General features: G+C 42.4%; 2 protein-coding genes across 18 annotated transcripts in view; one reads left to right on the top strand and one right to left on the bottom strand.

Annotated features, from left to right (window-relative positions):
* The first annotated feature begins 6149 nt into the window (after positions 1-6149).
* On the top strand, positions 6150-7620 carry LOC107709171 (relaxin-3-like). Its single transcript, XM_016513583.1, has 2 exons — positions 6150-6324; positions 7487-7620. The coding sequence occupies exons 1-2, from the start codon at positions 6150-6152 to the stop codon at positions 7618-7620; spliced, it is 309 nt and encodes a 102-aa protein (XP_016369069.1).
* Positions 7621-10108: 2488 nt separating this feature from the next.
* LOC107709192 (SH3GL interacting endocytic adaptor 1) overlaps positions 10109-14141 on the bottom strand; it is a 96675-nt gene continuing 92642 nt past the window's right edge. For all 17 annotated transcript variants that reach the window (XM_016513610.1, XM_016513609.1, XM_016513617.1 and 14 more), the window contains 6 exons: positions 12530-12685; positions 11619-11751; positions 10854-11056; positions 10580-10644; positions 10293-10457; positions 10109-10191 (listed from right to left, as the gene is read on the bottom strand). In XM_016513610.1, the coding sequence (XP_016369096.1) occupies positions 10169-10191; positions 10293-10457; positions 10580-10644; positions 10854-11056; positions 11619-11751; positions 12530-12685 (745 nt within the window). In that variant the 3' untranslated portion in view covers positions 10109-10168. The remainder of the gene's footprint in view (positions 10192-10292; positions 10458-10579; positions 10645-10853; positions 11057-11618; positions 11752-12529; positions 12686-14141) is intronic.

The following is a 14141-nucleotide window of genomic DNA, read 5'->3' as shown; positions in this document are numbered from 1 at the left end:
CGAGCTGTAATGGCGCAGCTCTATTCTGGAAAAGGGGGCGTGGAGCAGCAGCTCATTTGCATTTAAAGAGACAGGCACAAAAACAGCGTGTTTCTGCTACCACTCAAAATAGGCATTTTCAAAATTATATAATAAATTATCTGTGGTGTATTTTGACCTGAAACTTCACAGACACATTCTGGGAACACCAGAGACTTATATTACATATTGTAAAAAGGGGCATAATATGTCTCCTTTAATGTAGCATGAATGTCCTTCAACACAAAATCTCAAATATTATTATATAATATACCAAATGTCTGTTAATGAAATTGCCACTGAATCCAGGAAACAAGCTATCATTCCCTTTCAGTCGGTCACGTTCGACGTGCGTCAGAACTGACCGACGTATTGGGGATCGCTTTGGGAGACCAATCTACTTAAGAGTGTAAGAAAACGAGCCAATGCACATTGGCATGCGATAATTGCCACAGCTGCTCTGCACTGCAGCGCGAGTATTTAATGAGCAGCCAGTGCGTCGCATATTTGCTTTTCGCTTCGGAGCCGAACACATGTGCTGTTCCTGCTTGTGTTTTTTTCTTCGAAAGCGGTGGAAGACGAGCTGCTCGTTTAGGAAGGAGCATCTGCGTGTCTGGTGTGGGTGTGACGGCGCTGACAGTGTTGGTCGCGATCTCACGAGAGAGCAAAAACAGCTGTTCTCACAGCTCGCTGGAGAGTGCGCCTTCAATGAGATTGCTGTTTATACAGCTGAGAACTGCGTCTTCAGCGAGAGTGTGAGTGCTCACAACAGGCTTGCACTATTGTACTGTTGTGTAGCCGTGGCCATTTCCCTGTACGTTTCAGCACCAGTAGAGAGTGAATTCCTAAAAGAGCACACACAGTTTGACCCTGCGTCTTTTTCAAGATGTCATTCAGACTGTGTGCTACTGGATGCGGTCGCTACCTGGCCCCCGGTGATGGTCATGATTACTGCCTCACGTGTTTGGGCCTCGCACACGCTGAGGTGGCACTCATGGATGGTACATGTTCTCACTGCGGGAACATGACCATCTCGGTGTTAAGGTCGAGACTCCAGTATCTTGGAGCCCCATCGTATATTCCCTGATCTAGTCCTTCTTCTGGGCCAGCTCAGAGGAAGCCTACTTCGGTTAATAACCTAGGTGACCTGAGGATTACAGTGAGGAATACCCCGCCGAGTCAAACTCCTCGGGCTCCTCACTCCTCCATGACACTGCAACCAGTGGAGCTTCCAAGAGGGCGTGCTGATCCGCCTTGTGTGGCACCAGTCGTCACTTTTGGGGATCCCCCAGAGGACCAGATGTCGGTCGCTGCGTCGGAGGGTGAGTGTATGTCCTCCGGGGATGAAGATTCGGCTGCGTTGCCCCCTTTGGGTGTGGCAGGGTTGCCTGAGTCAGACCCAGAGATGGCTGCTATGCTTTCCCGGGCCGCCGCAAGTGTCGGGCTCGAGGGGAACCCTCCACCGTGTCCCGAAACCTTGCGGCTGGACGATTGGTTTCTTGGGGTGGCCCGTGCTGGTTCTCAGCACTCCGCTCCAGTACCTTTCTTTCCGGAGGTGCATGAAGAGGTGACTAAACCGTGGACGGCACCTTTTTCTGCCCGAAGCCGGTCTGGTCCTTCTTCCTCCCTCACTACCCTCGATGGCGAGGCAGCAGGCAGCAGTGTGTGGGTCGAGGACGCCACCTGACCTTCTCTCACACCCTCTGCCCCACCCTGGAATTTGGTAAGTGTTGCGCAGCAGACGCAGACTCCACTTCGGCCGCCTCAGTGCCTCCCGAGTCGAGTGCCTGTGTTCCTCCTGTGATCCTCGCTGCCCACCCCGGGTACATCTGTGGCTCCGTTGGTCCCGCTTGCACGGTGTCTGGGAGCCTGGCTAGCGCTCCCCAGCCAGTCTCGCTGGCTCATCCGTAACATCAGACTCGGCTATGCGATTCAGTTCGCCTGGCGTCCCCCCCCCAAATTTAGGGGCATCCACTTCACAATGCCCCTGTCTTACGGACGGAGATCGATGTCCTACTGGTGAAGAACGCGATCGAGCCGGTCCCTCCAGCCAATATGAAGGCAGGGTTTTACAGCCCCTTCTTAATTGTGCCCAAGAAAGGTGGTGGGTTACGGCCAATTTTGGACCTGCGAACCTTGAACCGGGCCTTGCACAAGCTCCCGTTCAAGATGTTAACGCAAAAACGCATTTTCGTGTGCATCCTTCCCCGAGATTGGTTTGCAGCAATCGACCTGAAGGACGCGTACTTTCATGTCTCGATTCTCCCTCGACACAGGCCGTTCCTACGGTTTGCGTTCGATGGTCGGGCTTATCAGTACAAGGTCCTACCCTTCGGGTTGTCCCTGTCACCTCGCGTCATTACGAAGGTCGCGGAGGCAGCCATTGTTCCACTCAGAGAACGCGGCATTCGCATTCTCAACTATCTCGACGACTGGCTGATACTGGCACAGTCTCAGGACCAGTTGTGCGAACACAGGGACATGGTGCTCCGTCACCTCAGCCAGTTGACTTTGGGTCAACTGGGCAAATAGCAAACTCTCCCCTGTGCAGAGGATCTCTTTTCTCGGTATGGAGTTGGACTCGGTCAACCGGACAGCGCGACTCGCAGAGGAGCGCGTCCAGTCAGTGTTGAACTGCTTGAATTCGTTGAATTCGAAATTTCTACGGGCGGGGGTCCCCCTAGAACAAGTGTCCAGGCATGCTGTGGTGTTCACGGATGCCTCGGCCACGGACTGGGGGGCCACGTACAACAAGCATGCAGTGTCGGGTCTGTGGATGGGGCCTCAACTGCATTGGCACATCAACTGCCTCGAGTTCCTAGCAGTACGTCTTGCGCTGGGCTGCCTCAAAGGGCTGCTACATGGCAAGCACGTGCTGGTCCGTATGGACAATACTGTGACCGTTGCGTACATCAACCGCCAGGGTAGTCTACACTCCCGTCGCATGTCGCAACTCGCCCGCCATCTCCTCCTCTGGAGTCAGAAGCATCTGAGGTCGCTTCGGGCCATTCACATCCCTGGCATGCTCAATCGTGCAGCTGACGAGCTCTCACAACAGCCTGCGCTTCCGGGAGAGTGGCGGCTCCATCCCCAGGTGGTCCAGCTGATTTGGGACCTCTTTGGAGCCGCACAGATAGACCTGTTTGCCTCTCCGGACTCGACCCATTGCCAGCTGTTTTATTCCCTGACCGGGGGCACCCTCGGCACGGATGCACTGGTGCACAGCTGGCCCCAGGGTCTTCGCAAATATGCGTTTCCCCCAGTGAGCCTTCTCGCACAGACACTGTGCAAAGTTAGGGAGGACAAGGAGCAGGTCCTGGTAGTTGTGCCATACTGGCCTAACCGGACTTGGTTCTCGGAACTTATGCTCCTCGCGACAGCCCCTCCTTGCTTTCGCAGAGATGGGGCACCCTATGGCCCCCGCGTCCAGACCTCTGGAAACTTCATGTCTGGTCCCTGGACGGGACGCGGAGGTTCTAGGTGACCTACCCCAATCAGTGGTAGACACCATCACTTCCACTAGAGCGCCCTCTACGAGGTGCCTCTATGCTTTGAATTGGAACCTGTTCGTTGATTGGTGTTCTTCCCACCGGTAAGACCCCCAAAGATGTCTTGTCAGAGTCGTGCTTTCCTTCCTGCAAGAGGGGTTGGAGCGAAGGCTGTCTCCCTCCACCCTGAAAGTGTATGTTGCCGCACATCACAATGCAGTTGATGGTAAGTCTCTTGGTAAGCACGACCTGGTCGTCAGGTTCCTTAGAGGGGCGAGGAGGTTGAACCCTCCTCGTCCTACCTCGGTACCCTCTTGGGACCTGTCTCTGGTGCTCACGGCACTGCAGAGACCTCCCTTTGAACCTTTGCAGTCAGCTGAGTTGAAAATTCTGTCACTAAAGACAGTTCTCCTGACTGCATTGGCTTCCATCAAGAGGGCAGGGGACCTGCAGGCATTTTCGGTCGACGAATCGTGCCTAGAATTCGGGCGGGCCAACTCTCATGTTGTCCTGAGACCCTGGCCTGGATATGTGCCCAAGGTTCCTACCACTCCCTTCAGGGACCAGGTAGTGAGCCTGCAATCACTGCCCTCGGAGGAGGCAGACCCAGCCCTAGCTTTTCTTTGTCCTGTCTGCGCTCTGCGGCTGTACGTGGACAGAACACAAAGTTTCAGGACCTCAGACCAGCTCTTTGTCTGTTATGGAGGCCAGCAGAAGGGAAAGGCTGTCTCCAAACAGAGGTTAGCCCACTGGATAGTGGATGCTATTGTCTTGACGTACCAATCCCAAGACGTGCCTTGCCCACTCGGGTTGCGAGCACACTCAACTAGAAGTGTTGCTTCCTCCTGGCCGCTGACTCAAGGCGCCTCGCTGACAGATATTTGTAGAGCTGCGGGCTGGGCGACATCTAACACGTTCGCTAGATTCTATAGCCTTCGTGTAGAGCCGGCATCTTCCTGTGTACTCGCCCCCAGTGGCCAGTAGCGTGAAGGACCCGTTCTAAGTGTCGGCTTGCAATGTCACTCCCGCCCGCTGGGCCGGATACATGCGTCTATTGCTCCAGTAGAGTTCCCCAGAAATGGCTAACCCTGTGAGTTCCTCCATCACTCCCCGGCAGTCAGAAGTGGCGGAGCGTCTGACGCCAGGCCTACACTCATATGCGTTGTGGAACCTGTGTTAGGCTGGGTGTCCATATGTAGTGGTCCCTACGGCGCATCCATATGTGCATTCTTCCACGGTAAGGCTACCCAGTCCGGCTAGCCTGTGTCTTCCCTCAACAGAGCCCGCTCTGTCGTCTCTGTTGGTGTTCTTTCCCCCCTAGAACTAGGCTGGAACCACCCCAGAGACTTCCATATGTTGTACTACCCTAACTGGCTAGTCCATAGGTGTAACCGCCAAATTTTACTTTCCTACGGGCAGGATGTGGCCTCCGCAGCATCCCCTTCCCTTCTAGGGCACGCTTTCCCAGCGTTATCCAAATAGTCACACTGAGTGGGTCTTGCGGAACAGCAGTGACTGACCTTCTCTGCTTAGAGCCCTGACTCCCGCTCCAACAGTTGGGGGCGGTTCAGGAGTCTCAAGCAGAGCGCTGGAAGGGCCAGCGTGCGGTCCAGGAGTCTCAAGCAGAGTGCTGGAAGGGCCAGCGACAGTGGCGTGTTGGTAGATATCCCCAATTCGTCGGTCAGTTCCGACGTATGTCCAACGTGACCAACTGAAAGGGAATGTCTTGGTTACGTATGTAACCCTCGTTCCCTGAAGGAGGGAATGGAGACGTACGTCCCGTCGCAACAGTCGTGGTACCTCCGTAAGTAGATTGGTCTCCCAAAGCGATCCCCAATTCGTCGGTCAGTTCCGACGTACGTCTCCGTTCTCTCCTTTAGGGAACGAGGGTTACATACGTAACCGAGATGCTTTCTTTCTTTCTTTTTTATATATTTTGAAGCAAATATAATGTAATAGTTTGATACCAATTACATTTGTTTTTGATGAAAACTTTTTGCTTAATATTCTTCCTTTATTATGTGTCCTTGTATCGAACACAGACTTTTATGTTATTTTGTCAGTAGAGATCATACTGTTAATCATCTCATGGGGCCCAGCATCAGCCATAAAACCATAATGTCTGGGATTATAGCCGTATTGCTCATTTGCACTACTTTTTTTCATAGACCAACTAGGTTTAAGGTAACAGAATTTCACGGTCACATCAGCAGATAGTAGACATCTGTTTTGCTCGGGGAGCAGCATTGGTCTTTATGTGACTAGATAATCCATTCATTAAGGATAATAGCACTGCAATGAGACCATTGAACTGGAGATGTTAAGAGACAACAGCTTGTCCCTAAGGATGTAATTGCATTCCAGATTGGGGCAGTAAAGCACCTAAATACCTGCTGGCCTTTGTTTTCCGATCAAAGTTGTTTGACTTGAGGGGATCGAGTAAGTGTTGGGTGGGGTTATGACAGGATGGAACGGTCCAGCGTGAGCCGTCCAACATGCCACCATAAATTGGGGTCACGTCTCATGGGCTAATCAGACGTTCGCCAGACCTGAGAGAGGTTAACAGAAGATACAGAGGACCTTAGAGAGACAGAAGGAAAACATAAGAGCAGAACAGAAGGAGCCGCGCTCACTGAAGCCACTATGAGAGGTTTTCACTGTCCTGCTCTGCTGCTGCTGTGGGCTGTGTGTAGCATGTCAGACGTGCAGGCTGACGTGAGGACAGTCAAGCTGTGTGGCCGAGAGTTCATCCGTGCCGTCGTCTACACATGTGGTGGCTCCAGGTGGAGGAGGTTCAGCAGTCCGCAGGATATGGAAGGTGAGTTTGCTATAGCAGAGATTCATGCTAATTATGAAAACATAATGTGTCAAATGCTGGTGTCAGTGTTGGGCTTTAGAGCAAATCTAGTTAGTTTATATATGAAATAAAGTTGTTTTCTACCCTTTTAAAATGTATTACATTAAACCTCTTTCTATATCAAATCAATTGTAGTTATCTATTTTAATAATATGAATACATTTACATTTAGTCATTTAGCAGACGCTTTTATCTAAAGCGACTTACAAATGAGGACAATGGAAGCAATCCAAATCAACAAAAGAGCAATATGCAAGTGCTATGACAAGTCTCAAATCAGTAGAATTTTTTTATATGTTAATTGTTCTAAAATAATAATTGTATGTGCATGTGAGTACTGTATATTTTATTAATGATATATTATTTATTCTGCCAACAGCCCTGTCATCCTCTAGAAGTTATTTTGATTCATTTTTAATAGAATCTAGATTAAGAAGTTTTAAACAATTAAAATTTTTTGCAATTAAGACTATATAAAAAAAGAGAGATGGAAAGTATTTAAAAATACTGAATAATATATAAATAAATATATTATAATACACCATATTATATAAATATATATATATATATATATAATATATATATATATATATATATATATAAATAAATAATAAACTGTTATATCTACACATATATATTTATATATATGGAAAATAAACTATAAAACAATGAGAAAATACGTTCTCGTTTGAACAAGCATGACCAACTAGAATGTTTTTTTGTTTGTTTTTGTTTTCACTGTTTATTTGACATTTACATTGTTTTCTCTAAACACTGTTCTATAAGTTGCTATGAAACAAAAGTTTTTGCAAATAACCTATGATTGTATAAATATCTGTGCACCTCTTACTCTTTCTTACCCTTCAAGTCTGATGATATTTAACGGAGCACTGCTTTAATTGTATCTGTGAGAACAAGTCTCCTCCAGTCAACAGATAAACAACGTCTGGTGATATTACATTCCCATTAGACTGACACAAGTTGAGTTTAAGCAGAAAAACCTGTGTATACCCGTGTTATTTTCTCCTGCCATCACGTCACTTCAGACCTGATTATATGTGTTATAGGCTTCAAAATATTAGTACAAATGTTAACTTTGTATTTTGTGTTTGTCATTGCACAGGGTTTTTTAATGGAGATCTAAGCAGTGCTGAGGATCTTAGCGAGAGTCTGGGATCTGACCTGGCCAGGCGAGACCTGAACAATGTTTGTTGTCAGTTTGACTGCAAGAAAAGTGACCTCACGTTGCTCTGCTGAGAAATGAAGCTGTGTTTTTCTATTTGTCTCACCATGTTTTCTTCCACATCGAGTCCAAATGAATATGAACACTTCTCAAGTGTACTCTAAGTGTACAGTCAGTTGTAATTCATTTAACAGCTTAATTTGCCAGTAGATGATGCTAATTTACATAAAAAGCATGTCTAATTTGGGATTAGATAATTGTGCTACACGTGTATTCTAAGATGCACCATTTAAGAGGGTAAATATCAAGTCACCAACAGCAGTGAAACGGCATAATGACGTGCACAGCAGTGATCATGCATTTAAAGTGTTTCATTCTTGCTTGTATTTTGCAAACTTTGTCAATAAACATTATTGCATATGCATCAAAGGTGTTTATTTTCTCCCATAAATGCTGTTAAACCAATTTGGACCAAACTGAGTAATAATATATAATTATATTAAAATATTCTATATTAAATGATTAATTAAATAATATTATTACATAATACAGACGAGCATTTCAGGCATAATATTTTAGAATAATATTAATTGATAAACTTTAAACATAACACAATACATCCACTTATCAGGCTTATATGTTTTATTGTTTTGGAAAGAGCAAAGTAACCGCTCAGATCTTTGTTAACATTTTTTTGTACAAACACAGCTTGCACATGTTGCTGGGAAGAGATGATTTAGTTACCAGACAGCACACACACACACACACACACACACTCACAAACTCTCTCTCTTACACACACACACACTAATGCAATTCAACATTCACACACAGCTCCACTTACATCTAAACTGACGTGAGTTCTCATTTCTATTGCGCATCTGAGTGACGTTTCACTTTAGACCATAGACATACGGATTAAGCACTACACAGAATTAAATTCATAGTTTTTTTTCCTTTCAGCTGACAGACTCCAAATTGTTCTTCGAAAAAACCCTTTAGCTACAGTGCTCAGAAAATACGCAATGCAGTGTTAACGGATGGCGACGCTCATCCATAACGTTAAATGTGGATGGAAACCTATGAATCACAAAGCACCAGTATATTCTTCTCCAAACCATCACGACGTCTACATCAGACACTCAAAGATGTAACCAAAATGTTTGTTCTTGACGTTGAACATCTGGGAAGTTAAACACTGTTTTTTTTTTTTTCCACAAGAAACAATATTTTTCACTTTATTCATAGATTTAAACATTTAAAAAATATGCAGCTTATTTTCTCTTAAAAGGACAATTCTGGAGATACACGTACAAACGAAAAGAAAAGAAAAGAAAAAGCGATTTGGTAATTTAACCACTCAAGAACCTCGTCATCTCACAGAGACCGTTACCATTTGCAAAATAAAGATGTTCTGAAGCGCAGGGGCTCATGCTCAGGACACTCAATAACATGTGCTGCGGGGGAGTGGCTGGATACAAACACATCTGCGTGAATGATAAAAGAATTTACAATGTCCAAAAGCTGACAATCCATGTTGAACTAATTAGTGCTGCTATACATAACACTGTAATAACATTAAGCGTGACGCATCTAGGTAGATACAGTTTCGTTTTCTCTTTTAAATGTCACCCCCGACCCATATATAGCATCAATTTTCTGTTGCAGAGTTAAAAAAAATTATATCTGAAATGTAAAAATGATACCTCAGCATTATACTGTACACAGCTTACCCAACTACACAGATAACAAAAAGTCCAAAACTTCAAGGATCCTAAATTATGATACCATTCAAAGTCTATTCATATACAGTGTAACTTATTTCGTTTTTTTTATATATACACAACAAATCATGAATAAATAAAAATAGACTGATATACTCTGATGTCTAACACGGTTCCTTCAGGAACAACAGAAAGGCTATTTAACAATACAAGAAAACACCAAACGTCCTTCAAGATATATATTATCAACTGAAAACGACTTTTCTGTTCTTTTGTGAGTCTATTGCAAGCAGGAGTCTATTTTTCAAGCTGTGGCTTTCTAAAAACATAATTTCTATCGTTGTGCAATTAATGAACCTGACTGCACTGTGTAAATTAAAATGAGATATTCCTGAATACGCTTTTTAAAATAAGCTTGAGCTACACCAAAATCCGATGCAGACCTTATACTACATGCAACAGTATAGCGCCATCTTGTGGCAGAGGCTCAGTCCTCTTATAGACCGTACTAATTTGCTACCTTGTTCGAAAATGTGATACTTTTGACAAACTGAATGCATAGAGTAATAAAAACATCACATGTTCAGTATCACTTTTAGAGAAGGATACATTTCAGGTTCAGGTAGGCACAGCCAATAACACGGCGGACAGAACCTTACGAACAAACCCAGGCCGTAATACAGATGTTGCAAAGTGAATACAGTTCACAAATACAAGAAGTACACCCTAAAACGGTCCACATTTTATAATGCAACTCATATAATACTGCTGGAGTGTGTGTGAGGTCCACCTGTATTGTACATCTACAAAGGTTTATCCATAAGGTCAGGCAGGGGTCATGTCCTGTGTTTTAAATATTCAGAATTGGTCCAAAATATGCAGACTTGCATGGTGTTGTTTAGTTGTCTGCCATGTATTTTCCTATGATAAAAGCACAAATACAATTTTATGTTTTGAATAAATGCAGCGTAAAGATTTCTAGGCCATTACTGATCAAAACAGATGTCGCTTGCATAACTCACCTGCTGCAAACCTCTTCTTGACGAGGGAAAAACGATATCCAAGGCCAACCAGCTCAATGTCACAGCCTGCCAGAGTGCTGCCCTCACTGGTGAACTGCACTGCCACCGGAGCGGGTTTACTGGGACCCTCTGATAGCTGGAAACGGGCCAGCAGAGATCCCACACCTGAAGATAGAGGGAAAAAAAGGGTGGATGAAAAAGAGAAGCAATTCATTTATTACTAATTATTATAAGTGAATTATTATAAGTGTATATATACACACACAAGAATGAACCATGAATCTGACCTCCATTCTCAGACTTCTGAGAAATATCTGGAATCTTCCATAAGATTCTCTGCTGTTCTGCATTCCTATAAGCAGAGCAATAAAAAATATTAAATTATCTAGAAAGAATGTAAAAGAATGTTCAAATGCTCTTCTTCCACGTCTAGTACTATTCATAGTATCATTTTTCAAACTCCCAAACTAAAGTACAATCATAATGCTTCATTCTCACAATGACAGTCTGATTTTTGTAGACTAGTAGTCCATTAATAGAAGAATCTAGTTCATCTCTCACCAGGCAGCTGGGGGAAGCACAGCCTGCAGTTTGCTGACGCCTCCGTCCACAGGGATGAGGAACTGAACATTGTTGAGGGCGACAGGAGTGGTCATGGCACCCCCGTTGTATTTGTAGTCTATCCTCAGATCAGTACTGGTGGGCTCACACCTCCAGCTCACTGCTAGATTTAGAGGAGTGGACTGTAGACCCTTCGGTAACACCTGAGGCAGATTTGATAATGAAGTGTTAATGACATGGCCTCATTCTCATCAATCTCAAAAACAAGACTATGATTTAAATTAAATTCTAAAATTAATTCAATTAAGAATAACATTCAATTAATAATGATTAATAAATTAATTATTAATTTATGAAATTAAATCAATAATAAATAATTTAAAATAATGTAATATAAAAATAAAATAATTATTTTTACATTAAATTATAAATAATTAATAAATTACGATTAATAATAAATTATGAATTTAAATAAAAATATAAAATTACTAATGATTAATACATTAATTATTAATCATTTAATAAATGAAATGCTCATTTTATTATTAATAAAAAATATAAATCTTACATAAAAAAATACTTTGTTTTAAAGGGCATTTTTATTTACTCATATTAACCATTTCAGACCTTTACTAGGTCCTGAAGCTAAACCAACTAAGAACTACTTGCGTAAAATATGAAGCAAATACGATATAGATTTTCTAAAATCCAATGACTACAAGTGCTCTTATGTCTCTGTGGTCAGTGTTGCTTTGAGGTTCTCGCCTGATATTTCAGCATGTCTACATTGTAGTAAGTTGCTTGTGGTTTCTGTTCCGCCACCTTCTTTAAATGGGTCATCAGGTTTGGCATATTCACCCAGAACTCCTTTGAGTTGGGATTGGGCTGTGTGGTGTCACTGTAGGAAATTTGAAAGCGCATTCAATCTGCAAATCATACTCAAATAAGTAATAAAGAATTAGGCATTATCTGTTCTTCCTGTATATTCCTGTATGTACACCATTCAAAAGTTTGGGGTCAATATGTTTTTCTAATTACTTTATTCAGCAATTATGCACTAAATAAGAAATCCTTCTTAAGCAGCAAATCAGCATATTAGAATGATTTCTGGAGTGTGAGGCACTGAAGAAGGAGTAATGGCTGCTAAAAATTCAGCTTTGCCATGACAGGAATCAATTACATTTTCTAATTATTTTGAATTGTAATAATATTTCAAAATATTCACATTTTTACTGTATTTTTCATCAAATAATTGCAGCCTAGGGTGAGCATATAATACTTTGTATTAAACCCCAAACCTTTGAATGGCAGAGTCTAAAGCTTTTGCAAGATCAATAAATGATGGCATCCCCTCACTACTCCTACATAAGTGTGGAGATCACATATAATTAGTCATACAGTATGTGAGTCAGCCTCAGGAGTGATTCTGAAGTGAAATCTCACACTGAGATAATGCACTAAGTTATACTGAATTATTACCATAAGTTACAAATTCTCCATCCTTTACTAATCACTTTCAATACTAATTAGTCCATAAAAATGGATTCATAATATATTTCAGGCTAATGCATTATTTGTGTGACTAATAAAGAAATGTATACTTCTCACTAGTCAACAAATATGATGAGGTCTATGTGAAGGTTCTGTTGTAGTCGATGTTAGATGAATGTTATTACCAGCACAGTAACTGAGGGTTAGGAAGGACGTGTTCCAGACGACTGTAGTTGGTTATGCTGAATGTTAGCACAGCAGGCGAGGGGTTATTTGCAAAATGCCGTGTGATGCCTGCTGGGAAGGACAACACCATCTCTCCGGTGATCTTCACCACACACCTTAGAAAGTGACATTATTAGACACATACAGAAGTAAAGGCCTGGTGTGTAAAACAGTGTTAGAAACAAAGTGATCAATTAAACAAATTCATGGGGGCCTGTGAGGCCACAGAACAAGTTTTTTTTATAATAAACCTTACATAACTAAAGAGATCAAAGACTGTATTAACAGGAAGAAACTGGCTTTTCGCAGTCATGATTGTCTTGGAGTAAGAGCTGTTCAGAAGGGTTTGAATGGATTACTAAGAGATGCCAGGAAGAAACAAAGAACTCCTGGAGAACAAGCTGAGTATGTCTAATCCTAAACAGCTGTGGGACTCTGTATGAAATCTATAACTAATATGCAGTCTTTCAGAAATACTGTTTCTATTTTTGATGACTTACAGAAAGTGAATGATTTAAATGATTTTTATCTAAGATTTGAGAAGCATGGGCATATCTCTGGGAATAGTATTGGTGTAAGGGATTTTTCTCCAGATATCATCAAAGATAAGTTATTGATTCATCCGAAACAGATTAATTTCTATTTTAAACATATCTGTTCAAAGAAATCGGCAGGCCCGGATGGAATTTCTCCCTATATTGTTAAGTGTTGTGCAGATGAATTGACTCCAGCTTGGCTTCCAATATTTCAACAATCTTTGGATTCAGGTATTGTTCCCAGTTTGTGGAAAATAACATTGATTATACCCGTTACTAAGATAGCTAGGCCTTTAGAGAACAATGATTTTATACCGGTTGCATTAACATCTGTGATTATGAAATGTTTTGAAAAGCGTGTTGTAGCTATGTTGAAAGCAGTTTGCTAGTAATCTAGATCCCTTACAGTTTGCCTATAGACAGTGGTACTATTCTTTTTTAATAGATAGAACTCAATGTGTAAAGGTAAACAATCTTCTTTCATATCAAAAGAGCAGTAGTACAGGTGTTCCACAAGGCTGCGTCAGTTCACCCATTCTTTTTACACTTTTTACAAATGAATGCTTAAGTAGGCATTCACAAAGTGTTATTTTTAAATATTCAGATGACACAGCCATACTAAGTCTACTCTATGTGCATGACAATATTAGCACTATTTTCCAGTCAGAAATAAGTCAGTTTGTTGACTGGTGTGTTAAAAATGAGCTAATAATAAATACAAAGAAAACGGAAGATTGTATTTGATCCAAAATGTATAGGTGACCATCACCAAGTGGTTATACATGATCATAATAATATTCAGTTGTTCCACAAGGCTGCGTCAGTTCACCCATTCTTTTTACACTTTTTTACAAATGAATGCTTAAGTAGGCATTCACAAAGTGTTATTTTTAAATATTCAGATGACACAGCCATACTAAGTCTACTCTATGTGCATGACAATATTAGCACTATTTACCAGTCAGAAATAAGTCAGTTTGTTGACTGGTGTGATAAAAATGAGCTAATAATAAATACAAAGAAAACGGAAGAGATT

Source organism: Sinocyclocheilus rhinocerous, unplaced genomic scaffold, assembly GCF_001515625.1.
Source record: "Sinocyclocheilus rhinocerous isolate Xijiao unplaced genomic scaffold, SAMN03320098_v1.1 scaffold55, whole genome shotgun sequence".
NCBI classification, from domain to species: Eukaryota; Metazoa; Chordata; class Actinopteri; order Cypriniformes; family Cyprinidae; genus Sinocyclocheilus; species Sinocyclocheilus rhinocerous.
This window is presented reverse-complemented; position numbering and strand designations above follow the sequence as displayed.